The following is a 26,210-nucleotide window of genomic DNA, read 5'->3' on the forward strand; positions in this document are numbered from 1 at the left end:
GGAGAAATTTCCCTAGAGTCTGCCTTCTACAAATTTGCTATTTTGACTGGAATCCCCAATAGAGTATTTTTTCTCTATTCCTGAAGCTCCATTTGTAAAGTTTCATCTGGGGAGATATTAATGAAACATCTATGTTATGGAACAGTTCGGTTAATGATGTCTCCAAACTGACTGCAATTTGCAAAGCTTGGAAGGTGGCATCAGGAACTCTGGGCCTGCCTTCTTACCTGCCCTTGGGTGGCTTCCCCTGTTTCTGGGCCTCAGGGTCTTGGTGTGACTCTTGATGGGCTGGGAAGGGGTGGTGCTAACCCCAGCTGCTGGGCAGGGTGGTGGCACCCAACCACAGCCCTGTGACCCGCTGTCTCCTTAGCAGAGAAGCAGTGCCAGCATGTGGGCGGCATGGTGTGTGGCTGCTCTGTCGGTGGCAGCTGTGTGTGGCGTCTGCCAAGATACAAACACCGTCCTCAGGGTGACCAAAGACGTGCTGAGCAATGGTGAGTCCAGTCCTGCAGAGAGTGAATAGTGGCAGGCGGCAGGTAGGGAGGTCCAGCCAACTCTGAAATTCCCAAGCACTCTCTTGCTCACTGGCAGATTCTACATCAGAAGGATGGGTGGCTTCTCTCTGGGCCTTAGTTTCATCTTTTCCGTGGGATGCCACTTCTTGAGCATTTGCTAGGGGCCAGGCACCATGCTGGGGAGTTGACGCTTGAGGCAGTAGAAAGCAGCGATTAAGAGCTTGAGTCTTGGAGTCAGCCTTCCTAGAGTTCAGATATTGGCTATATGAAATATATATGAAATAGCCAATGATTTGAGTTCTCTGAGCCTTTAGAGACTTGAGTTCTCTGAACCTCAGTTTTCCTGTCTGTGAAGAGGGTGCCATTATGGTCCCCATCCTGGAGGACTGATACAAGAATCTAATGAAATGAATGACCTTTTGAAAACTTGGCACAGTTCCTGGTTCATAGAAAACACTCAAAAGTGGGAGCTGTCATTGATCCTGCCTTCAGTTCTTGGGGGTCTCGCTTTTGTCATCTGGCAAACAAGGACACGTCCCCTACCCTGATTCTTGTCCAAGGCTGTCACAGAATAAAAAAAAGGGGTCATTTCCTCAGTGTCACAGCCCTCAGTTTCTTTACCCATCAAATGGGGACAACAATGCTGGCCTTGACTATTTTCCAGGAATAAATTTGAATAACGCACTAAGAAGTAGGGTTTTTTTTTTTTGTTGTTGTTGTTTTTTACACTGTAAAGTGTGGAGTGCTTGGAAGGAAGGATCATGAAGAAAATCTACCCAGGTTTGGCTGAACAGTGTTGAAATCTGGTTAAAGTGTGAGAGGTCAAATCCAGCAGCTAACGAGTTCATGGGGATGTCAGGGCTGGTCAGGAGGAGCCTTACCATTGGACCTCAGGAGCTTACCAGTGGGAGAAGGGGGACTAGGGAACGAGCAGTGCTGGGGGCTGGACGGGGAACGAGCCTCTGAATGAGACCTTTGCTTCTCCGCAGCCATCTCGGGCACCTTGCAGCAAAGTGATGCTCTTCGCTCAGCCCTGAGAGAGGTGCCCATGGGTAAAGCTGGTGGTGATGGTGGTGGGCCTCTCCTGGGGGGTCTGCTTGGTGGAAGTGGAGGTGGTGGGGGAGGTGGTCTTCTGGGGGGCCTGCTTGGTGGCGGGAGTGGAGGGGGTGGCGACCTGTTGGGCGGAGTTGGAGGAGGCTTATTGGGTGGCGGTAGCAGCAGTGGTGGAGGGCTCCTGGGTGGCAGTGACGGGGGGCTTTTTGGTGGTGGGAGCAGCAGTGGTGATGGTGGGCTGCTGGGTGGTGGAGGCCACAGTGGTGGGGGGCTGCTGGGTGGCAGTGGTGGGGGGCTGCTGGGTGGTGGAGGCCACAGTGGTGTGGGGCTGCTGGGTGGCAGTGGTGGGGGGCTGCTGGGTGGTGGAGGCCACAGTGGTGGGGGGCTCTTGGGCGGCAGTGGTGGTGGCCTCTTGGGCGGCAGTGGTGGTCTTTTGGGTGGCGGCCGACACCGTTACGATGACTACAGACGTGCTGAATTCCCCCGAGGTGTCGGTGGTGTTCCCTACAATGACTTCCACGTCCGAGAACCACCCCCAAAGTATACCAATGGCCACCAGCTGGGTGGTAATTACAAGTATGGTCACGTCGAGGCCAATGACAACACCGCTCAGCTGGGGGGCAAATACCGATATGGTGAGATCCTTGAGTCCGATGGAAGCGTCAGGGACCTCCGAACCAGCAACTACCGCAATGCTGAGAACGCGCACGGCAGCCACGGGGACCATGGGCGGTACAGGTCTGCTGAAGGCGCGGCGGCGCCCTTGGGCAGACTTCACCGGCGAGAGTTGAGGCCTGGAGAGATCCCGCCTGGTGTAGCCACTGGGGCACTGGGCCCAGGCGGCTTGCTGGGCACTGGGGGCATGCTGGCAGCTGACGGCATCCTAGCAGGCCAAGGTGGCCTGCTCGGCGGAGGTGGTCTCCTTGGAGATGGAGGACTTCTTGGAGGAGGGGGCGTCCTGGGCGTACTTGGCGAGGGCGGCATCATCAGCACCGTGCAGGGCATCACCGGGTAAGGAGGGGCTGGGGTCTCCCTGTCAAGCCCTCTAATGAACTCCGAACAGGAATAATCACCCCCAGGGGCCTGGAGTTGGAATAAGGATGGTGTTCAGTGTCTCATACACTTTAGGACCTGGCCTCAGGACTGGATGTCTTGAGTCTTGTGGGATTTGGGATCTTGCTGTTAAAAGTCCTGAGTTGAGTCCCAGCTCAGCCTTTTAGATTAGCCTGTGATTTGGGCCATTCGTTTCCTCTCCCTGGGTCTCAGTTTCCTCCTCTGTAGAATGGTCATAGTGTTATAGTCAAGGTGGAAAAGACCCAAGATTGTGCATACATATTATAATTTCAACTATGCTCAGCCTCCTCCTCATATTCACTATTTAATTTGACCAATATTTGGAGTGCCAACTACGTGCAGGGCGCTCTATTGTCCCTAGGGACACAACCTCATGGTGAGCCAAGACAAGACACATCTCTTGTCCTGATGGAGCTTGCAGGCAGGTGGGTTATATGGCATCAATAAAGAAGCCTGGAAACAATTACACACTTGCAGTGCTAAGAAGTTCATGGAGAAGTGAGGAGGCGTACAGTGGAGAGATCAGGGGAGGCTCCCCAGAGGAAGAAAACCTAGAGCTGAAATCTAAAGATTCTCTGGGAAGAAACCAGGCAAAGCTGGGCAGGGACAGGCAGAAGGAGTAGCATTTTTACATGAAAAAAAAAAAAGATCAAAGTGAATACCTGGAAATGTAAACAATAGACCTCCAGGCAGTGGGTCATGGCATATTTTTTGCTTTTAATTTTTATGTGTTTTCCAAACTCTATCCACGAATCATAGGTCTTTCTAGGGCTGAGAAGAAAGAATGGGGCACAGAGGAGGGGGGTACAGGGAGGACGGTCCCTGGGGAGTGGGGTGCCGGGCAGGGGAGATGGCAGCCGTCTCACTGCTCTTGGTCCCCCGCAGGTTACGCATCGTGGAGTTGACTCTCCCCCGGGTGTCTGTGCGGCTCCTGCCTGGCGTGGGCGTCTACCTGAGCTTGTACACCCGTGTGGCCATCAATGGGAAGAGGTGTGTGCCCTTGATTCCAGAGGGGTCCCTGCCACCCTACATCCTGGCTGGGACATCTGGGGCAGGTCATTTCTCCTTTTTGTCCATCATGTGGGGACTAAAAACCTGAGGTGTCATCGGCACACACGTGGCTTATACCTTTGGGCTCAGGTCATCTGAGCAGCAAGCAGTGAAGGCAGCCTGCTCAGAGGTTAAGATCCTGGGAGGTTGGAGTTCGGGGGCCCTTTGGGTTCAAATCCTGGCTCTCTTTTAGCCCGTGTGAAGTCAGGCCAGTTCTCCTAATGTCACTGAGCTGTCATGTCTTCACCTGCAATGGGCACAATATGCATCCTTGCCCAGGTGGCTGCAGCCGCTGTGACAGATGGTCTCCCTGAATAGTGTCTGCCGAGTAGTTGGTGCTCATTAGAGGACCGCAGGTGGTGGACATTTGCATTGATTTATCCCCATGGGATGAAGTCATGCCTACAAATCAAGATGATTGGGTGGTCACCTTGGAAACCAGAATTTAGACATGAGGTTCAGTTATTGGCCTCTGTTCCCAGCCTTTGAAGCTCTCATAAGTTAAGTGGGGATGGATTTATTCACAGATGACTTGAGGGTCCAGGGAAGCCTCCTGGTTTGGGACCCTCAGACGTGAACCAGCAGCATATTAGATGGAAGGAACTGCCAGGGCAAAAGCCGAGGTGCAATGTGGTGGTTGGGGGTTGACACACTGTCTCCCTGGCACCGTGGTCTCCTCTCCTCTCCTCTAGTCTTATTGGGTTCCTGGACATCGCAGTGGAGGTGAACATCACGGCCAAAGTCCGGCTGACCATGGACCGCACGGGTTACCCAAGGCTGGTCATTGAGCGATGTGACACCCTCCTGGGAGGTATCAAAGTCAGGCTGCTGCGAGGGTGAGTACCAGCGGGCCGTGGAGTGCCTTGGCAGATGGAGTGCCTTGGTAGAGTGATCTGTCTTTGGCAAATCATAGTGTAGAACAGAGGCTCTGGAAGCAGCCTGGGGTTCAAACCTCTTCAGCTTCCCTATTGCTTGCTGTGTGACCTTGGACAGTTCTGTTACCTTCTCTGAGCTCCACTTTCTTTATCTGTGAAATGGGGGTAATTTTTCCCTTTTGGAATTCAGATGGTGAGAACCCGGCACATTTTAAGAGTTTATGTCACTTGACTAACATGGGTCTTGTGTCCAATGGTGCCCCCACTCACAGGGAAATTTCCCAGTTGATGCTGTTCAATGTGATCTTAATCAGATGTTGAGGTTTTTCTATTACACTCTACCCACAAAGTGGCCGAGTCCACACCTTGTATCCAGAGGGGTTTTCAAGTGTCTGGATGTTGGCCAGTACGCTGCCCCCAGAAGATGGTCACAGATGAGGGCGCATCAGGGCTCCTCAGAACTGAGTCCCTTTCTTTTCACTCCCTGGCCCTAGTCTTGGGAGATCCTTGTCCTTGGTCTCTCTGAAGCCCCTTAATCCTTCCTCCTGTCTCATCAGTTTCTCTCTTCTCCAGCCCTCATGTTACCTAGACTGTGGGATCAGAGAAAGTCACTGCGTAACTTGAGCCCCAGATTTCCTATTCATGTGGGCTTCTCTGAGTCTTTCTGCTCCAGGGTGGGTGGAGGCAGAAAAAAATCAGCCCCTGGTGTTCTGGTGAGATGAGGAGGGGGAAGGAAACCCAGAAACTTCATAGATTTTTAATTCACATTTTCACAAGGAAAAATATCTGGTGGTACATTGTTCAAAATATAACATGATAAAAAGGCATGGCCCCCTCTCTCTCCATCTCCCATCTTCCCCCTTCCTAGAGAGCTCTCCTTGGTTATTTGTTTCTTGATGCTCCATCCAATCTTTTTAAACAAATGAAGCAAGCACGAATGTGAATTTCATTCCCCTCTGTCATTTTAACACAAGTGAGCACATACTGGAAACACTGTTTTGTACTTTTCTCTCATCACTGGTCTCTTGGGAGAATTTTCTGTACCAAACACGAAGAGTTTCCTTTTGCTTACCTTTACATGGGTGTGTAATATTCCACTGTTTGGTTGAACTGTCACTGATCTGCTCTCTCTTCAGGCTTCTCCCCAATCTTGTGGACAACTTAGTAAATCGAGTCCTGGCCAACGTCCTCCCTGACTTGGTAAGAGCCCATCCCGGGACCAGGAGCAGGAGGTACAAACTTTCCCCAGAGAGAGGGGCCACGGTGCAGCCCCTATTCCTGCAGGCACACAGGCGACCCAGAAGGAGAGAGGGAGCCAGGGCTCTGGGACGTGTCCTTGGGGGTCTGGAAAGGGCCCTAAGGAATGCGGAGGGACAGATTGGTGAGGGGATAAAGAGGTGAGGCTTGAGATATACACAGTTCTTGGTTGGAAACCCAGCTCCAGCACTTCCAAGCTGGGTGGCAGTCACATCACCTCTCTGAGCCTCAGTTTTCCCATCTTTAAAATGGGAATCACGAGAAAGACTTCCCCACAGGGCTGCAGGGAGGATAGGGCCACGCACAGAAAGGCAGTCAGTTCAGTCACTATTATCATTGTTCTCGCTGTGCACCACCCCCCACGCCCTGCGCGGTCACCAGGATTCCACGCCCTCTCTCCCCTGCAGCTCTGCCCCATCGTGGATGTGGTGCTGGGCCTTGTCAACGACCAGCTGGGTCTCGTGGACTGTAAGTCCTTCCTTCTTTGCTTCCTTCAGCCAGAATCTTCTAGCACCTGATCTGGGCCCAGCCCTCGGAAGGGGCCGGGGACACAGCAATGTCTGGAGGAGGGCCCTGTGTGGTGCACGCAGTGCTGTGCATCTGACGCCAGGGGAGAGGGGCTGCCTGGCCCTTCCTCTTGTCGCTGGACACCCCTACCAAGCCCCAGAGGGAGGAGCTTCCCACTTGGACCCCTGGGCCCTGCGGCTCGTGATGGTGTCGGGACACTGGGTTTCCAGCCCCCAGGCAGCCTGTGGACTTCGAGAGGCTCTTCCCAGTTCCCTCATCTCTAAAACGGGGGAGCTGGCCTCAACCCCTAGAGAGACTGGAGTGACTAGCATTAGATTAGAGAGTGACAGGTGCCGTGGAGACCGTCCAGGTCTTCAGATTCAGGCTCTGACGCTCACCCTTGGTCCAGGATTTCAGAGTAAACATTCCTGAAGGCAAGTCTGCCCCGTGTGGTTGTCCAGGTCGTGCACTCCATGATTCCAGGGTCCTCCATCCAGATAGATCACAGCGTAATGGTAGCACCTGTTGGGCAGTGCAGTCTCTACAGCCAGACAGGGCTGGAAGAGCCCAGAAGGTAGGGCCGTTGATCACAAGCAGTCAGAGAAATGCCAAACTCAATTAAGCACCACGTTGCGGAGCCCCATAATTTCTTCCCAGTATGGCACTTCACAGCTTACAAAGCTTATCAATAGGCAGAATCTCATTGCCCACCCCCAACCACCAATATTGTCCGAGGAGTTCTAGTAAGCCTATTTTACAGGGGGAGGAAATGGAGATTCAGAGAGGTGCAGGGTCTTGACCAAGATCACACAGCAAGGAAGAGGCAGAGCTGGGGTTTGAACCCAGAATGCTTGCTCTTTCCATGGTGTCTGGAGCCAGAACTTTGCTGCCTCACTCCCCTCAGGTCACAAAGAAGGTGTCTGGGTGGGTGGGGGGAGCTTCCTGTGACCCCCACCTTTGCCTGCAGCTCTGATTCCTCTGGGGATACTGGGAAGTGTCCAGTACACCTTCTCCAGCCTCCCGCTCGTGACTGGGGAATTCCTGGAGCTGGACCTCAACGTGAGTGCCTGGGCTCAGGTGGGGGAGGTGGCCTTTTCCCTACAGGCCGAGGTGTGAGCGAGGACCCTACCTCCCCTGACCCCTCACCCCCCAGGGCCCCCCTCCTCCTCAACCCCCACCCTCAGGTCTGCTGCTGAATGCCTGGGAGGCAACATTTGAACAAAACCTTTTCCTGTTTGGATGAGGACCTTCAAGAAGCTGTGCTGGGAAATTCAGTTACAGCCAACACTCACCTAGTGCTTGCTGTGTGCCAGGCACATCCCTAGAACTTTATGTAGATTAACCCCGAAGTAGGCACTCTTATTGAGGAAAGTAAGACACAGAGAGGTTAAGCCACTTGCCAAAGGTCACACAGCTAATAAATGTGAACCCCGGCTTTGAAGCAGGCAGTCTGGCTTCTAGCTGTGGGAGCTGCTGCTGTGGGCTTGGGTTTGTTGGAGGAGTGAATCTGGCTATTTGTGTGCTGGTAAACATTAACACCTGATTCTTCATGGTTGTTTTAAAAAGTCCTAATTTGTAATGTTTGCTGATTTCCTGGGTATAAGTACCCCTATCCTGACCAATTTCAGGCTACTAACATGACTCACTAAACACAGGGTTGGAAAGATGCCTGGAATTCGCTCTTGTGAACTGATGCGAACTAGCTCAAGCACACCACTGAATCAGGCCCGTAACTGGGCACGTGCGTGCACGCGCACATACACACATAACCCTGGGCTGCACACACAAGTGCCTTCCGCTTCCTGCATCAGACACAGAGCATGCACACCCATGCCCTCAAAGACACAGCACACCTGTGCACACGTATATGTGCACACCGGGTAAATCCACAAGCACAGAGGATTCAGGAGATGTTCACCCGTTAGCTGCTGTGGCTAGACTCTGGACTGGGACTGGTAAGATCCCTGACTTGAGGGAGGTGACCATCTACCGGAGTGGATGGGGCATCTAAGAGTCACTCAAACGATTAGAGATCTTGAGCTCTGTGGAAGGGATTCCTGGGCTATCAGAGCCTAAAGCAGGGGATGTGATTTACCCAGGGAGGTCACAGAGGGCTTCCTGGAGGAGGTGATACTTGAGCTGAGACCAGCCAAAGGAGTGGGACAGAGCAAAAGAAGAGAGCGCGGGAGGAAACGGCAGGCAGGAAGCCTCTGTGGATGGCAGGGGTGCTGAGGTGGAAGTACAGATAGACAAGACCCTGGTGGCTGCATCGAGGAAGGGGGGTGAGAGAGGCAGAGCGGCTCCAGGTGAGGCAGACCGCACAGCGCCGTTTATGCTAGGAGAGTAGTCTGCCTTTAAAGAGCAGATACTCCGGTGTATGCGGCAGGTGCATCAGCTTGCCGCGTTCTTAGTGGAGGGCTCTCATTCTTCTATTTCAAGTACATGGCACTGAACCATGGCTCAGTTATAACTGGTCATAGAGCAGGAACTGCAAGAGATGCTTGTCGTTCAGTCGCTAAGTCGTGTCCGACTCTGCGACCCCATGGACTGCAGCACATGAGGTTCCTCTGTCCTCCACTATCTCCTGAAGTTTGCTCAAATTCATGTCCATCCAGCTGGTGATCCTCACTAACCATCTCATCAAGAGACGCTATTCCATCACAAATTGCATTTATGGGACCATACACGAAAGTGGGTTTAACCAAGGAAGGCTGCCTGTCGGCAAATGCAGGGATTCATTCCAGCCTTCAGCCCCTCTCCTCCACTCTTCTCTCTGCACCTCTCTCCCCTGTGACCTTTTTCTTCTCTACTTCCCCAGACTTTGGTTGGAGAAGCTGGAGGAGACCTCATCGATTACCCACTGGGGCGGCCAGCCTTCTCTCCCAAGCAGAAGATGCCAGAATTGCCCCCCATGGGCGACAACACCAACTCCCAACTGGCCATTTCTGCCAACTTTCTGGGCTCGGTTCTGACTCTCCTGCAGAAGCAAGGGGCCCTAGATATTGACATCACTGATGGCATGGTGAGTCACGGCCCCCAGGATGGGGCGGCTGGGCAGCGCACAGCCCACTGTCGATTCTCTCTGGTCCCCAGTGTCCTGGGAAATGGCTTGAAAGCAAAGACTATGGACAGTCCAGCCCTTAACTCATGACACTAAACAGCATCGAAACGTTGCTCCCTATCCAATTCTACATAATTTTATTCCAAACCTTTAAAAAAGCATAATATAAACCCATATGTCTATATCTCAGTACAAGTGTTTTGAATCCTTTTGCTTGGTAAACACTGATAATGCATAATTAAGAGACATAAGAATAAAATATCACCTTCAGGTGTGTTCCAGGGTCACTTTCTCTCCAAATCTTTTCTCTTAAAACATTTCAAGCCTTCATCAAAGCTGCAAAATAATACAATTAATGTCGTAATATCCTTTACCTAGATTCACCAGTTAATATTTTGCCACATTTGCTTCATATCCATCCATCCATCCATCCACCTGTCTTATCTGTCTGTCTGTCTATCTATCTGTCTATCCACGTATCCCTCTATCTGCTGTTGAACAGCTTGAGTGTTTGGAGTCATCACATTTTGTTCCATAAAATTCAGTGTGTATCTCATAAGAACAAGAGTTCCTCAAAATAACCCCATCATGTGCCTTATGTCAACCTTGAGTCTACCAAGAGGCAAGTCTCCATTTGGTGCCAGTATGATGTAACCCTCTCTTAAACTTTGAGGTGTCCTCTTTTAACTCAGGGAGTATAGAACCACCCCCCACCCCACCCCCGCTACAGACGATGGTATCCACGCACAGTGTGAGGGCATTGTTTTGTTTTTCTTGCATTTAGTTTTACAGATGCCAGCACCTTCTGTCAAGTGGTACTGGCTTTCCATTTCTTAGTATTTGATAATCTTTAAAAATTAGTCATTTAAGGATGACTTTAGCTAAATAATAGCACAGGTAGTCTGGGGATGTGGCGGCATCATGCGCTTAATGGACACTGGGTTTCACGCATGGACCCGCTGAGGTCCATCTTGTTTTCATGAAGACTCACATTTTTAGAGGAGAAAGATTCAGATCTCGCCTCCTGCCCTGAGAAGTCCTGTCTGTGGAAGCTTCAGCGGCTGCCCCATCCACTTAACCCCAAAATGGCTACTACGCTCCACATGGTGGGCCCTGTGGGACCTGTGGGGCTTCCCCAGAGGCCTTTAAGGGAGAGGACATGCCCCCACTGGTTGTCTGAGAGGGGTAGAGGTTTAATCACTGTGGTAGCAACTCCTGTCTGTCTCCATAGCCCCGGGGACCCACACAACCCTTCTCTTTCCCTGCAGTTTGAAGAGCTTCCTCCACTCACCACGTCCACACTGGGAGCCCTGATTCCCAAGGTATGTATGGGTGGTGCCTCCCCTTGCCTTCAGCCCCATGTTCCCTTTCACTGTCCCAGGAGCTGGGTAGGAAGGGAAGACACTCAGCACTAGGGTGGGTGTTCCAACCTTCTCCCTGCGCCTTGAAAGTACAGTGAGAAAGGCTTGGAGACCAGACCCCCAGGGGTGTATGGGTGCAGAGGCTGAGGTTGAAAGCACCTGAGCTCTAGCCATGGACTGACCTGCCCAGGTCCAATCCCAGCCTGGTCACTTTCTTGCTGTGTGTCTTTGGGCAAGAGTCTTAATGTCTCTGAGCCTTAGTTTCCTCTTCAGTCAAAGGAGGATGCTAATAGCTATTGCACAGGTTCATCCAGGAGGGTAAAAGAGATGATGCACATAGAGATACTGATACAGAGCTTGGGGGTGGGGGTTGGGGAGCATGGAGGCCTACGGGGAAAGAGCCACATCTTTGGAGCAGACAGACGTGAATTTGATTCCCGCTCAGCACATCCCAGCCATACTTCCTTAGGCAAATGACTTCTCTCTGAGCCTCGGTTTTTTCACCTGGAAAAATGGGCAAAAATGCTGACCCCACAAGGTGACTGCAGCTCTGGGAGTTGAATCTAGGCCCAGAGTAGGCATTTGATAAACGTTAACTATGATCGTTCTGGTTAATTTATTTATTTTTTAAAAGAGCAAAATGCCTCCTTGGATCAGCTGCCATACACAGTTGGAACAAAGGCTTTTCTGATCCCAGTTCTCTTCCTAGCTCTGGTTCCAGGCATGCTACCCTGCACCTGGCAGCAAAGAGCTTCTTGCATGGTGTTATACAGTTGCCAGGGATTTCTGTAATTGACAGCCATTTTAGACATTTTTCATCTCCTGTCTACCTGTCCCATCTCGTTCTGGGTGGAATTCAAAAGAAAGGAAACTGCACTCCACAAATGGTCACTATCGCCCTCGTGTGGTTGAAAGCTGAATCGCAGGGCACCATTAATGGCACCAACAGTGGCATCGCCAGGAGGCAGGCGGGCCCCTCAATCAACGGGACCTTCGTTTATTGGACCACTTCTTACGTGCACTGCAATTTATGGTTCATGAAAGTTGTTAAGACTCCACCGTTTCATGTGGTTTTAATCCTCCCCCCATCCATGGGGCCAGAAACCCGGTTTACAGGTGGGGAAACCAGCTCAGAGCGGCCACACCATGTGGCCGCAGCCCCGCTGAGCTCAGTGAAGCAAAGACTTAGGCCGTCATATGGGGCGGGGCCTGTAGCAGGGAGGGACTGAGGCCAGACACGGAGGAATGTCTCCTGGAGTTACCAGGAGACGCTTGACCAGAGCCAGGATAGATAGCCTGAGTTTTCTGCGGCTGTGGAGAGAGTTCAGGGTAACCTCTCAGGGTTTCTGTGAATGGAGAGTTGTGAATTCTTGGAGATTCTGCATGTTGGGGTGGAGGTGGTTGGGACACCAGGCGCCTCTGTGGAAATATCCTGAAAACCCTTTTGTGAAAAGCCAATGCGCCAAATTATCAATTTGTTGAGAGTCAATTTGCCCAAAGGTGAGTCCGCTGAGTGGTCAGTTGGCTATATTTATTACATTAGCTGTTAGATCAAAAGTTTTCCAGGAGAGTTTCACCTTGAGTGTGGTCAGGAAAATGAATGCCTTCTTAGGATCAGGACATACCCTGCTGCACTGGATATAGAAAGCTGATGTTTAAATTGGTTTCTTTTTAAAGTAACTTTGGGATTTTTTCTATATATTTATGTTCACTTAACATATTTAAGAAAAATGTTCCTTAAGCTTTTTTGGTAAAGCAGTTATTTAGTAAATATAAGGGCTGGTCGTTTGATGACTGGTCCCTTTAGCCAATTTGGAGGAATCAGTGAGCAGCAAACAGGCTCTGATCCCTCCCACCATGTGTCTTCAGAGACCCCAGCAAATCCAGGTGGGTGGGGCAGGCTGTGCCTTGCTCTGGGAATTTCACTGTAAGGCACCTGGAATTGTAGATTTTCTCATTCCAGGTGGGACATCCGGAGTCAGTAGGAAGGGAGAGAGGCCGTGGGCTCCTGAGTCACATGGACCTGGCCTAGAATCTCAGCTCTCCTGTTGGCATTGGACAATTTGCTTGATGTTCCCCCTCTGAGCCTCAGTTTTCTCATCTGTAATATGGAGAAGAAAAGCAATGTATGGAGTTGTGATGAGTCAATGAAATCATGAATGTCCAGCACCAAGCTCAGCGTCCCTCTCCCAACCCCAGCTCCCCAGCCCTCCAGGACCCTACCTCCCTAAGGACCAGGTTTTGAGCATTTCCACAGTATCTGTGTCAGGTATTGAGTTTCAAGCTTTTCTGGCATGATTACATTGAATTCTCACGATATCTCTTTGTGAGAGGCTTGGAGAAGATAGCCCCTGGCCAAACCCCACAGCGGATGGAGGCTTTGCATGTGGTTTGTAGGACTCAAGCAATATTGCAGATTCTGAAGGGATCCAGTGTGGGACCCTCTGTCGTGTGTGCTTAGAGGTTGGCTGATGACCCCCTGAGTCCCCCTCCACCATGGATGGCCCTGCTCACCCCACCTGGTGTCTGCCCACAGGTGTTCCAGCAGTACCCTGAGTCCCGCCCCCTCACCATCAGGATCCAGGTGCCGAACCCACCTTCGGTGACGCTACAGAAGGACCAGGCGGTGGTGAAGGTGTTCGCCACCTCTGAGGTCATGGTCTCCCAGCCCAATGATGTCGAGACCACCATCTGCCTCATTGATGTGGTAAGTGGGGGTGGGCGGTCTCCGGGAGTCTGCAGACACCTCCCCACTGTTCCCACCACAGTGACTATGAGTTGGATTTGGGGGCCAGATGACCTGATTCAAATCCAAGCTTTAAGGGCACTTATAGCTGTGTGACCTTTGGACTTGATATTTTTCCCCCATAGCAGTGGCAGCAGGGCATTAATGAGATGCTCAGAGAAGTACCAGAAACACCAGAAGGAAGCCAAAAGTGCTGGCTGGTATTATTCCCACAGGTTGTGTACCACACCCTATGGCAAAGCAGTCCTCAGTCATTCATTCAGCAGTATTTATTGAGCACCAGTATGTGTTATGTTTTCTACTAGAGGCTGAAGAAAGGGGAACAAGATTTGTCCCTGGTACCCAGGAGGGAAAAGATACAAATACAACAATTTCCAAAATTATTTCATAGAGGAGGATCCTCTTAAAATGATGTTACTCCTTTGATCAAAATTTAAACATAGCCCATCCTCTAACTATCGTCCATAAAGTCCTTCCTGAGCATCCTCTGGTCACCTTTTAGCCCCTCGGTGTTCCTCCAACATGCCAGGCACAGTCCCACCTGGAGACTTTGCACATGCTGTTGCCTCTGTCTCGAATGCTGTTCTCCCAGACGTCTGTGTGGTTCACAGCCTGACTTTCATCATGTCTCTGATCTAATGTCACCTCCTCTGAGAGGTCTTCCCAGACCACCTGTCTCAAATACTCCCACCCCTCCCATCTCTCTCTCTGTCTCCCTTGCTTTACATTTCTCATAGCCTTAATGTGATTTTATTAAATAAATTCATTGGTTAGTTTATTACTGGGCAGAGACACAGACCATTTTATTCACTGTAGGATCCCCAGGGCCAGGCGCAGAAGCTGGTGCACAGTAGGCGTTTGGTAAATATTTGTGGAAGGAATGTGCTCAGTTGTGTTTAGTGCCATTTCCCCCTCCTTGGTGAAAGTTTCGGGCTCAGACACTTAGGGTTCTGTTCCTGTATCTGTCTGCTGTATCTTCCCAGTCTCTCCTCCCAGGGCTGGAGACGTGGTGAGCCACTTCTAGTCGGCTGGAGCGCACACAGAGTCCATGCTAGGCATTGCCAGATGAGAAATTAAAAGGGCTGATTCTCACCCAGGAGTGGAGATGGCTGCCCCTCATCCAGTCCTCTGTTGATTTGTCCCTTCCGTGCGGGAATTTTTTTCCATCAATAGCCCACACATTTGATCCAGCTCAGAACCCTGCCTTGACCCCACTGCCCCCTGGATCAGACCTGATTCCTCTCCAGCCCATGTGCCCTGCCTGGTCTGGCCCCACCCCCACTCCAGCCTCCAGGAGTCCCCTCCCTCCTCACACTCTGGTTTTCTCTTTGTCCCTCTGCCAACCCCTTTCCTGCCCTAGCTCTAATGCACATGCCCTTCCCACTGCCTGGATCATTCTCACACCCTCTTTTCCATCTGGCGAATTCGTACATACCCTTCAGGCCTCAGCTCAAGTGCCATTTCCCTAGGAGGATTTCCCACACTTGGATAGGTCTCTGTTATATACATCCAGTGCTCCTGCTTCTTTTCCATCATCTTAATTATTGTTTTTACTAATAGCATCACCTGAAATTGCTGGGAGCTTCCCTTTCCTCACAAGACAAAATTGTTTTATTTTATTTTGGGGGGAGGGGAGGGCCGAGAAGCAAAGAGGGATCTTCTGACAACAGGCTTCTGCTTAGAGAAGGGGATGAATCTGGACCTTTTATGTCCTCTCTTGAGGGGGTGGGTGGGGCAGTTATGACTGACAGTGATGATATCCAATCGCATCTACAACAACTGTTCTGAAGCAGGTCCCCTAGGCTGCAGGCCATGCCCGCCTCCTCTGAGACAGCTCAGAGAAACTCAGTAAACATCCCTGACTCCTGCGCCAATCATTAGCTTCCTGTGACTGTTATCTTTCCGAAGAATGTTCCTCCAGCCTTTGCTGTAACTTACTTGTGAACAACAGTTAATGCAGGCAATTTATGATTTCCAACTCCTTCCCTCCAGAGGTGGGGAAAATCCATTACATTGTGTGTTATTGGGGGTCTCACAGGGAGACCCCAGCGAGCAATGACCGCTGTACCATGGCAGTGACATTCCATTCACCTTCCCTTTCCTCCAGGACGCAGAACTCTTGGCCATGTTTTCCGTGGAGAATGATAAGCTTATGATTGACGCCAAGCTGGACAAGTAAGAGGGTTTGCTGCTGAGGGTTCTCGCTTTTCATAAAGACTTCTTTGGCATTCTTATGTCTGGTGCCAACTCACAGGGAGGGCTTAGAGGTCTTTGGACTTGGCTGCTGGGTAAATCCAAGGGACTGCACAGGGGAAAATGGGCCATAACTGCCTAAACCACTGGCATGAGCAAGACAAGAAGGGTGGAGCCGTGAGCCTCACAGAAGGACCTGCCGCCAGCAACGGCACAGGCAGTAATGATACCACCGCTGCTGCTGGTGATCAGCCGGGCTCTGGCTACTGCTGTGTCTAGTGTCATTCAGCCTTGCAGAAGCAGGGCTATTATTTTCCCATTTTAAAGAGGAGAAAACTAAGACTCAGAGAGGTGGATTTATTTACTCAAGGAAGGCCACAATATGAGAACGCGGGTGGGGGGTTGGTGCGCTGTGAGCCAACCCATGTCTGTCTGATTTGGAGCTGTGTCGAATGGTTACAAGCACCAGCTGTGGAGCCAGCGGTATGGGTTCAGATCCTTCCATGACCCCCGACTGGCTGTGTGATGTAAGCCAAGTGACCTTGCCTCTCTGAAACTCAATTTTCTCATCTGAAAATGGGCATCATTGTCTCCACCTTATAGGACTCATGATAATAGCTGTTATTTATTGGATGCTTTCTATGTGCCAGACACTGAGCTAAGCCTTCACAGTGTCTTCATTCATTTAATTCTTGACAGCCTATGGCTGAAAGGGTTATTATTATTGCTATTATTGTCTTGAAGGGTCCCACTTCAAGACAGCATGTGCCTAGTTCATTGTAAGGTTTTTGTCTTACAACAAATATTTATCAAGCTCAACAGTGAGAGCTGCTCCTACTGTGATGCTAACTGGAGCCATTCAGCAGTGTCTAAGGAGGTCTGAGACTGAGGCCTGGAAGGGGAGCAGGGGGCAGCCGTGGGGAGAGCTGGGGGTTCCAGTCAGTGAGAACAGAGCCGGCAAACTTCCAGAGCAGGAAAGAGCTTGGGTGTCCTGGATGGAGCGGTCGTGGAAGGAGGAGGGACAGGAGGAGAAGTTGGAAAGGACTCCTACATTCTGAAGCAGAGTCTTCTCCCCTGAGAAGCCTCTATTTTTCCTCACTGGTTTCTCTTCCCCCTGGAGGCCAGTGGCTCCAATGTCTCTGCCCATGAGCAGGTCTGGTCCAGCCTCTCTCAGGTGGGACTGCTGGTTTGCATGTGAGATTCAGGTGCAGCGAGACCGAAGCTCTCACAGTGCAGAGAAAGACCTTGAACCCAGGCTCGGGCCTCCCTGCTCAGAACAGCACAGCAGCTGTGAGTGCAGCTCAGGGCATGAGTCCAGCTCAGAGCATGAGTCTGGGGCTCCATCTCCCAGCTTTGTGGCCTTGGCCGGTTTCCTGGGAGCCTCTGGTTCCTCCTTCATGGAATTCCTGAAGGATCTTGTCAGGTAGTGATGATGCTCATGTGGGCATAGCACTCACCGGGTACCAGGGGTGATTCTATGGGATTTACTTGAATTACCCTATTTAGTGCTTATAGACACCCACTCTGCAGAGGAGAAAACCAAAGCACAGGGAACTTAAGTACTTAGCCAAGGACACATAGCTGCGACGCGAGCCTTATGCACCTGTCATCGTGTCTGGTACATAGTTAATGCTCTGTAGTGGAGACCACCCCTACTCATATTAATTCCCCCAGACCCAGAGGGGTCTCCCTGAGGATGTTGGTGGATGGTCTTCTTACACTGAAATGTGAGCCTCTTTTGATTCTCGGCAGTCGCTACTTCTTTCTTTCTTTATCTGGCTGCACTGGGTCTTTGTTACAGTCTACTGCGAACTCTTGGTTGCAGCATACAGACCCCTAGCTGAGGCATGTGGGATCTAGTTCCCTGACCAGGGGCTGAAGCCGGGCCCCCTGCATCCGGAGCTCTGAGTCTTAGCCGCTGAGTCAGCAGGGAAGTCCCAGTAGCTCCTTCTGACGAGCTGTTTTCTTCATCTGCAGGACCAGCCTCAACCTCAGAACCTCAAACGTGGGCAATTTTGATGTAAGTACCAAGCTCAGGCCCCAGAGTCAAGTCTGGGAATGGCACCACCGTGAGGCTGGCTGGCGACTGGGATGGCAGTGAATTCCAGAGCGTTGATTGGCATCAGCGCTGTCAGGGCTCGTTTTACAGATGGGGAAACTGAGGCCCGCAAAGCAAGTGAGGGGCAGAGTCCTGACTCCCAGCTCCTTCCACCATGCCTGTGGTGTCCCGTTCTATCTGCTCCCACGGGGATCACATGGCCCAAATCCTCCGCCTCAGGGCAGGTAGCAGTGGGGGCAGCCAAGACCTCTGGGACCTCTTCCTTCCTGGATTGGGGGACTCAGCTTTGCCACTGACTCTTGTGTGACCTTGGCTATACCTACGCACTCTAAGACTATTTCCTCATCTCTAAGGCAAACAGGTTTGAATTTCTTTTGAAACCTCCACATTCTAGAATTCTGCCTTTCTAAGGATCCATGAATCTGAGACACTTATATTCTAGAATTTGGTCCTGTTTCATCAGTTTTTTCATTCTTGTGTCCCCCACTCCACCTAAGACTTTGAAAATGCCCATTTGGCATCGCAAAGAGTTGGACACAACTGAGTGACTGAACCGAACTGACTGATTTTTATAAATTGACAATGAAATTGATGCTTGCTTTCTGGGGCAAGTTTGGGTGAGATTTCCACTTACGCAGAGACAGTCATGGTGCTTTTCTTATCCAAACAACTCATAGGATTGGTATCATCAATTTCATTTTATAGATGGAGAAATTTTATAGATTTTATAGATGGTACCTGGATAGTGGCAGTGACGTGCTTTATAGCTGGTTGGGGCAGAGCTCAGACTAGAATGGAAATCTCTGGACTCCAAATGGAAAAAGACACCAATACTTAATTGGATATTTAATGAATATTTCTGGAGCAATAGAAATTGGCATCAGGCACTACATTAACCTTTTATTTATTTATTTATTTATTTTAAAATCAAGCCTTTCTCCATTGAATCTCAAATCAAACTTGTGATGTGGGTGCAATTATTGGCCCACTTTCCAAATAAGAGAGTCAAACACAGAGAAGTTAAGTGACCCGCCCAAGGTCACAGAACTGGTAAGAGGCAGGGTGTTAGTCATTCAGTCGTGTCCGACTCTTTATGACCCCATGGACTGTAGCCCACCAGCTCATCTGTCCATGGGGATTCTACAGGCAAGAATACTGGAGTGGGTAGCCATTCCCTTCTCCAGGGGATCTTCCTGACCCAGGGATTGAACCTGGGTCTCCCGAACTACAGGCAGACTCTTTACCAACAGGGCCACCAGGTAAGAGGTAGTGCTGGGACTTGAATCCCATGCTCTGTCACCATAGTATCACGTGGCACCATGCCATGGCAGACATTCTGCACAGAAGAGCTTATGTTTGGTTTGGACAAGTACTCCCTGAGGTAATGATTGTCCACTCACGTTTTCAGATGTAGAAAGCAAGGTTTAGAGAGGTGAAGAGTGGTTCTATGTGAAAAAGGGCTTCCCTGGTGACTCAGAGGGGAAGTATCTGCCTGCAGAGCAGGAAACACGGGTTCGATCCCTGGGTCAGGAAGATTCCCTGGAGGAGCGCATGGCAACTCACTCCAGTATTCATGCCTGGAGAATGCTATGGACGGAGGAGCTTGGCGAGCTACAGCCCATGGGCTTGCAAAGAGTTGGACACAGCTATAGCATGTGCACATGCTGTATGAAAAGGCTCAAGGCCAAGCATTTTACATGATCTGCTCCCAATCCTCACTGCTTCCTTGCAAGCTGGACTTGCTGGCCCATTTTACAGCTGAGGAAACTGGGGGTCAGACAGGTGAGGGAAGCTGCCTGGAGGTCCATGGAAGCTGAGCTGGGGTGGGGACCTGAAGTGCTGGTCACAAAGCGCAAGGGCCTTCCAAGCCACCAAAGACCTTGTGCTCTTTGCCCCTTGGGAAGACCTGATCTCCCTCAGTCTCTGCCTCACCATGAGCCTTGGACCAGCACTTGCTGGGCACTGGACCTCAGCCTGCCCATCTGTACAAGGGGCAGGTGGACCAGATGTGCCTCAGGCTTGGTGGTTCTGGAATCAAGGGGCTCTGGCTGCAGCTCCCAGATTCTTCCGGAGATGCTCTTTGGCTTCCTCTCCAGCCACAGGGCGGTGGTGGTGGTGGTGGTGGGGGTCCCTCAAGGATCCCTTCGGACCTGAGCATATCTCTGCCTTTTCGTTCTTCCTCTGCAGGTTGGCCTCTTGGAGGTGCTGGTCGGGAAGATTTTTGACCTGGCATTCATGCCTGCAATGAATGGTGAGAGAGGGTGCCCCAGGGGTGTGTGGCCTGGGGATCAGGGGGTTACTGGTTTGTTGGACATATTTGATGCACAGCTGTTCCACCTCAGTAGCATTCCTGAGACCTTCACTCTAAGCTTATTTATCTCAGCCTCTGAATGCAAATATTGCCCCAAGATTCCCTCAACTTCTTTATTTGCTGCTTTTGCTGGATTATTTCCCTGCCCCACCTTATTTGACTGATTTCTCTGATTATCTATGTAAACATCTCATTATAAGCGAAAATTATATGTGTGTACATTTTAGAGTCCAGAAAGGTTGGAAAAGAAAATCTCACTTCCCAGAGGCAGTTAATCCCGATATCTGGGTATACTTCCTTCTAAACTCTTTTTTTTAAAAAAATACAGTCCAAAATGTTTCTGGATTTATTTTTTATATTTGTTTTCATTGGGTTTCTTTTCAGTTGTGGTAAGATATATATATGTATACACACACACACACACACACACACACACACATATATATATAAAACATAAAATTTGCCTTCCTAACCATTTTTAACTTAATTTACATGGCTGTGTTCCGGACTTATTTTTTCTGACTTATCTTTAATTGTGTATTTGTTTTTACTTGCACAGGGACCACATGTGTATTTTATTAATGTAAAAAGTTCGATCAGTACAGATAGAACTACAGTTGCTGTTATCAATATTCCCAGCCTCCTAACCCCCTAGACAGTTACGTGGTCAGTTAGAGGGTTTTCTTGCCCAAATTTATAAATAGATGAAACAGCGTGGTGCCGCATCTCTGTGGCTCCTTGTTGAGCCCTGGGGCCAGTAGGAGGAGGTTGGATCAGCTGCTCCATCAAGAACCACAGCCCTCAAGCTGTTACCAACCAGGGTTCTTGGCCCCCTTAATCAATAGAAATTGATCAGAGGCCAGACAAGAAATGCAAGCAAGGCTTTATTGGGGTCCCTGCTGCAGCAAGCGGGGAGCAAGAACAAACGACAGGTTCCCTTGCTTACTGTCTCCCTGCGTGGGGCAAGCTTGCTTCTTATATGTCGTGAGGGTAAGGGTGGTCCAGTGGTCAGGCTGGAGGGGTGACCTAAGTGGTTTGTCCACCCCTAGGTGGTATTGTGTGTACAGGGCACGCGCAGTACCCTGCTTGTGTTCCCGACCTCCTCTTCTTTGGTCCAGGCTCTTCAAAAGTGGCAGTTAGGTTTTCGGTTTATTTGTATCTTTTGTCCAGAGTTTGCCCCAACTCTTATTTTTAGTCCCATACAGTTTCTTTGTATTTTCTTGCTTGAGGAGAGGTGTGTCCAGGTGCAAACATTGCAGCAAATGGTCGCAAGTCCCAGCTGGTCTCATTGCTACTGGACCCCAACCTCTCTCTCCCCACTTTTGCATCCTGGAAGAGGGGATGAAGCAGGGTGGCATCAGCTGTACCAGCTATTTGTTTGGAGAACTCTTGATGTCAATCAGACCTTTTTTCAGGGGACTGAATCAGAACCACAGAAAAGCGCTGGTCACCAGGCCCACGTTCGCTCCCTGGTAGGAGAGGATGATGTCAGGAGATGGATGGGGCTGGGCTGACCTGGGAGCCGATACTTGGAGATGCCCACCTGGGCTTCCCCTCTAGGAGGTGCTGGGAACGTGGCAGCAAGTCCCTCAATCTCACTGTACTGCGATTTACCATTCTCAAAAGTGAAAGGGTGGGTTAGATCCATGATTCTCAGAAAGGGTTCCATAGAAAATCAGTCCCACAAGATACTCTGAGAAAAGGGTTCCACGACCAAGCAAGTTTGGGAAATACTGCATAGGTTCCTCGGGGGTAGATTCACAATGTCCTTAGTCCTCTGAAAAATCCTGCTGAAGTCAGGTAGCGCGTTCAGCCTCACTAGTCCCGTGTTCCCCACCTGCCTCCCCCCACTTTCCTGGCTCCCTTCCTCACTCGCTCTCTTCTTTCTTTCTAGAATGTTAACCAGCAGGTCTGCTTAGGCTCTGATCTAAACCATCTGATGATCTGGACCATCCACGGAGGTCACTCATGGGGTCCCATGTGTTTCCTCCCGTGCCTTCATTCAGCAAACCTCCGTCTCCTCCTCTGTGCTCCACCCAGGCCTGGGTGATGCTGGGGACACAGTCCTTGCCTAAAGGAACTCACAATCTGGAGGTGCTGACAGATGCGAAGACAGGGCGTTAGTATGTTGTGGTTTCCGAAATGCAGTTGTTCGGGAAGAGTGGCAGGAGCCCAGGGTTGCTCAGCCTGGTGGGTAGGAGAGCTCACAGAGGTGACATCTAAACAGAATTTCAGGGAAGGCTCAGAACTCAGCCGGCAGGCAAGGCTGAGGCTGTGTGCTCCCGGCACAAGGACGGGCAAGGACAAAGTCCTGGAGGCATGAAAGACACAATACTGGAGGCTTCGGGAAGGTTGATGCCTCTTGGCCTTGCTGACTGTACCTGATCACTTTTTTTCCCCACAGCTGTGCTGGGCTCTGGTGTTCCTCTTCCCAAAATCCTCAACATCGACTTCAGCAATGCAGACATTGACATCTTGGAGGTAAGGAGAGATAGAGCTCTGTTCTGCCTTTCTCTGCAAACCCAGGAATTGGGAGGAAGAAGAGAAGGGGAGGGAAGGGCAGCATAATAGCAGCCTCTGCCTTCAAAGGATGGGGCTGAGGGAACAAGAAACAAAGCTGCTAGGAGCCTTAAAGGAAGCTTTCATCATTGCCCCCATCTCACAGATGGGAATACTGAGGCTCAGTGCAGTAAAGGACTTGCCCAAAGTGAAAGTGTGACATAGTTCATCAGAAAGTTTTCTATTGAGCACCTAATATGTGCCAGACAATGCCCAAGGGGCTGAGGAAACAGTAGTGAACAAAAACCCTGGCCCTTGCAAAGCTTCAACCAGTGGGTAGATGGGCCTTTGGGAAAATATTCCTGAATAATTGCTAATTGGAATCATGGCCGGTGCTATGGAGGGGATCTTGTTACCACTTCCAAAATACACATATGTTCAATATCTGAAATTCAAAAAATACAAAAAAGATGAAACAAACACATATTTATCTTCCTAGATATATTTGCAACCCAGAAATTATCCCTTAGAACATTTTGTTATTTTTCATTCCAATCTCTCTGGAATTTTATTTTTAAACATTGCTTGATCAGGGGATTGGTCAGTAGAGCATTGGAGTTAAAGAATAAGGGTCCTGGCGTCCACTGGCCTCGGGTTAAATCCTGACTTTGTCAGTTTCCAGCTGGGTGACCCTGGGCCTCAGTTATCTCCTTTATACAAAGGGGGTAATCATAGTGTGTATCTACAGGGCTGCATTTAGGATAAAAGAGGCTCTGCACATAAAGTGCCTTGTACAGCCCCTGGCACAGAGTCAGCATTCTAGAAGTGTCTGTCATTATCAGCATCACTGTAATAAAGAAGGTGCAGTGTGCATCCTGGTGCACAAACTGTTCTGACTCCAGGATGTAGCTCTTTAGAACATGATCCCGGAACATGATCCCAGATTGACGAAATCCTTTTCAAAAGGTGGCACCTATTTGCATAGCCACCAGCTGTGTGCCGAGAGCCCAGCTCCTCACACTCATGCCAGGGTTGGGCCTCAGCCCAGGGGACAGCCCACCCCCCCACGTTTGGGGAAGAGTCAAGACAGGTGGCAGTGACCTTGGATGGGCAGTGTGGGTCAGATGCCGGCCCTGGGCCGTCCTTAGGGGCGCCAGTCATGGTCCCTTCTCTTGAGCGCCTGCAGGACCTCAGCACTACTCTGAGCCTCAGTTTCCTCATCTGAAAATGGGGAACACCACCACCTACCTCACGGAGTTGACAGTGAGAGATTAAATGAGATACAGCATTTCAGTGTTAACAGTCATCATTCACTTGTTAATGGGTTAGGAAATGTGAACAGGATTGGCAGAAATTTATTATCCCCATCATCATCGCTGTCATCATTTCTACCATTTACTGAGCAAGTGCGGTGCACCCTGCACTGTTTTATACGCATTTGGGCCTTTCCAGGGCTCTGGTCAATGTTTGCCTCACATCGTAGGTGAAGGACCTGCATATCAGAGAGGGTAGGCCACTTGCCCAAGGTCACTCAGCTACTGAGAGGCAGGATTTGCACTGAAATAACAGAGACAGCTCAGACCAGGGGTTTTCAAGTGAGATTGTATTGCAACCCACCTCCCCAACCTGAAGGGAATTTTAAAATGAGTAGGGATGAATTTTCTTTTCTGAATAATCACGCTTGAGCATTTTATATCAAAATATTGGGTTGGCCAAAAAGTTCATTTGGGTTTTTCAGTAACATCTTATGGAATAACCTAAACTAATGTTTTGGCTGACTCAATACACGTTATTTTGTTATAAATTACTTATCTTTTATTTCTTCTGTATATTCCAGTAAAAGAATTATACTGGCTTTTAAAATATATGTATCAGTAGATTATGTAATCTATGAGATTTGTTTCAGAATAAAGGAAGTAATATGAAGACCTATAATCAAATGAAAAATGGGTGTTGGGTCTGAAAGGTGAAAAATCACTGGTTTAAAGAAAGATTCAGAGAAAAAGAGAAAGACTCAGAGGCTCTTGTAGGCTCTCTGTTGTTCAGTGGCTCAGTTGTGTCCGACTCTTCAACCCCATGGACTGCAGCACACCTGGCTTCCCTGTCCTTCACCATCTCCCAAAGCTTGCTCAAACTCATGTCCATTGAGTTGGTGATGCCATCCAACCATCTCATCCTCTGTCATTCCCTTTTCCTCCTGCCTTCACTCTTTCCCAGCATCAGGGTCTTTTCTCATGAGTCAGCTCTTTGTATCAGGTGTCCAAAATATTGGAGTTTCAGCTTCAGCATCAGTGCTTCCAATGAATATTCAGGACTGATTTCCTTTAGGATGGACTGGTTGGATCTCCTTGCAGTGCAAGGGACTCTCAAGAGTCTTATAGGCCCTCTGTAATTGGTAGCTATTCTTCTTCTTATTACTACTACTATATGGGTCTAGCCATTTATTTTAACTTTTTATTTTAAAATAATTTTAGACTTATAGAAAAGTTGCAAAAATAGTACAGAGAGGGTTCCAGAACACTCTTCACCTATCTTCCTCCAGTGTCAGCATCTGCTGTAATCCAAGTACAATGATCACAGTCAGGAAATTAACATTAGTACAAATCCACAGGCCTCACCTCCCAGCTTTCCCACTAATGTCCTTTGTCTGGTTCAGGATCCAGGCTTCCGCTTCACAGCTGGTGGTCACACCTCCTTAGCGCCCTTCAATCTGGGACAGTTCCTCAATTTTCCTTGTGTTTTGCGACCTTGACATTTCTGATGAGTTGGGCTGGATGTGTGGGATGTCCCTCAATTTGGATTTGACTGATAGTTTCTCATAATTAGATGAGGTTATGTATTTTTGGCAAGAATGCTGCCAAACAATGCTGTGCCCTTGTCAGGGTGCCATGCCAGGGCACGTGACGTCAGCATCTCCTTCCCGGAAATGTTCAGCTTTGCTCTTGTGGTTAAGGTGGATCCTGCCAGGTCTCTCCACCAAGTTACTATGTTCTCCCTTTATAACTAATCAGTATCGCATGGGGCCTAAACTTCATCACTATGCAAATATTCTGTTTCTCACCACACTTTTCCCATTAATTTTGTCATTCATTAATGATTTTTGCCTTCAACAGCTTTACTGTGCTGTTTGCCTGAATGGTGATTTTTTTTAAATCTCTGCAATTCCTTTCACACTTACTAATTGGTGTTCTGCTGTAAAGAAAAGTTACCCCTTCTCCCTCATTTATTTATTTACTCAATTACTTATACCAGTATGGACTCATGGGTATTCATTTGTGCTATGAATTAAGTCTGTTGCTTTTATTATTGTTGTAGATCTTTTTAATTATGAAAACTGGAGTTTGGAGGAGTTTGGAGAGGGGCTCAGGCCTGCTTCTCTTTATTTGGAAAAGAAGGAAATGAGGGGTAGGGTGGGAAGTGTCTTGCCCAAGATCCCCTGCTCACAGCAAGCTAGTGACACCGCCAGGGTGATTCTCAGGCCCCTTTGACTCCAGCTGTCTCCACTGTTTAGAGTTACTGCTGCCAAGAAATGCGACTGGCCTGACCCCAAGGCAGGCGGCTGTCCGCTGAGCTGCAGCCAGAAACTGCCCCACTCACTAACCAGCTCTGTGTTCTGCCCTCCAAGGACCTTCTGGTGCTGAGCACCTGA

The 26,210-nt window shown here is 49.7% G+C and overlaps 1 protein-coding gene across 1 annotated transcript; it reads left to right on the top strand.

The window, feature by feature from the left end:
* The first annotated feature begins 388 nt into the window (after positions 1–388).
* Positions 389–26,210, top strand: BPIFB4 (BPI fold containing family B member 4). Its single transcript, XM_052651194.1, has 16 exons — positions 389–494; positions 1,505–1,567; positions 2,057–2,579; positions 3,528–3,632; positions 4,385–4,528; positions 5,704–5,767; positions 6,232–6,292; positions 7,299–7,390; positions 9,150–9,353; positions 10,661–10,714; positions 13,290–13,460; positions 15,607–15,674; positions 17,670–17,712; positions 19,939–20,002; positions 22,467–22,543; positions 26,187–26,210. Exons 1-16 carry the CDS (start codon positions 389–391, stop codon positions 26,208–26,210), a joined length of 1,863 nt encoding a protein of 620 aa, XP_052507154.1.

The sequence above is a fragment of the Budorcas taxicolor genome, chromosome 13 (assembly GCF_023091745.1).
Source record: "Budorcas taxicolor isolate Tak-1 chromosome 13, Takin1.1, whole genome shotgun sequence".
Taxonomy (NCBI): domain Eukaryota; kingdom Metazoa; phylum Chordata; class Mammalia; order Artiodactyla; family Bovidae; genus Budorcas; species Budorcas taxicolor.

Bases quoted from the DNA above. Each gene is read 5' to 3' on its own strand.
- BPIFB4 (XM_052651194.1), top strand. From the start codon at position 389: ATGTGGGCGGCATGGTGTGTGGCTGCTCTGTCGGTGGCAGCTGTGTGT. The intron at 3,633-4,384 runs GTGTGTGCCCTT...CCTCTCCTCTAG, and splicing joins GTGGCCATCAATGGGAAGAG to TCTTATTGGGTTCCTGGACA. The intron at 13,461-15,606 runs GTAAGTGGGGGT...CCTTTCCTCCAG, and splicing joins CCATCTGCCTCATTGATGTG to GACGCAGAACTCTTGGCCAT.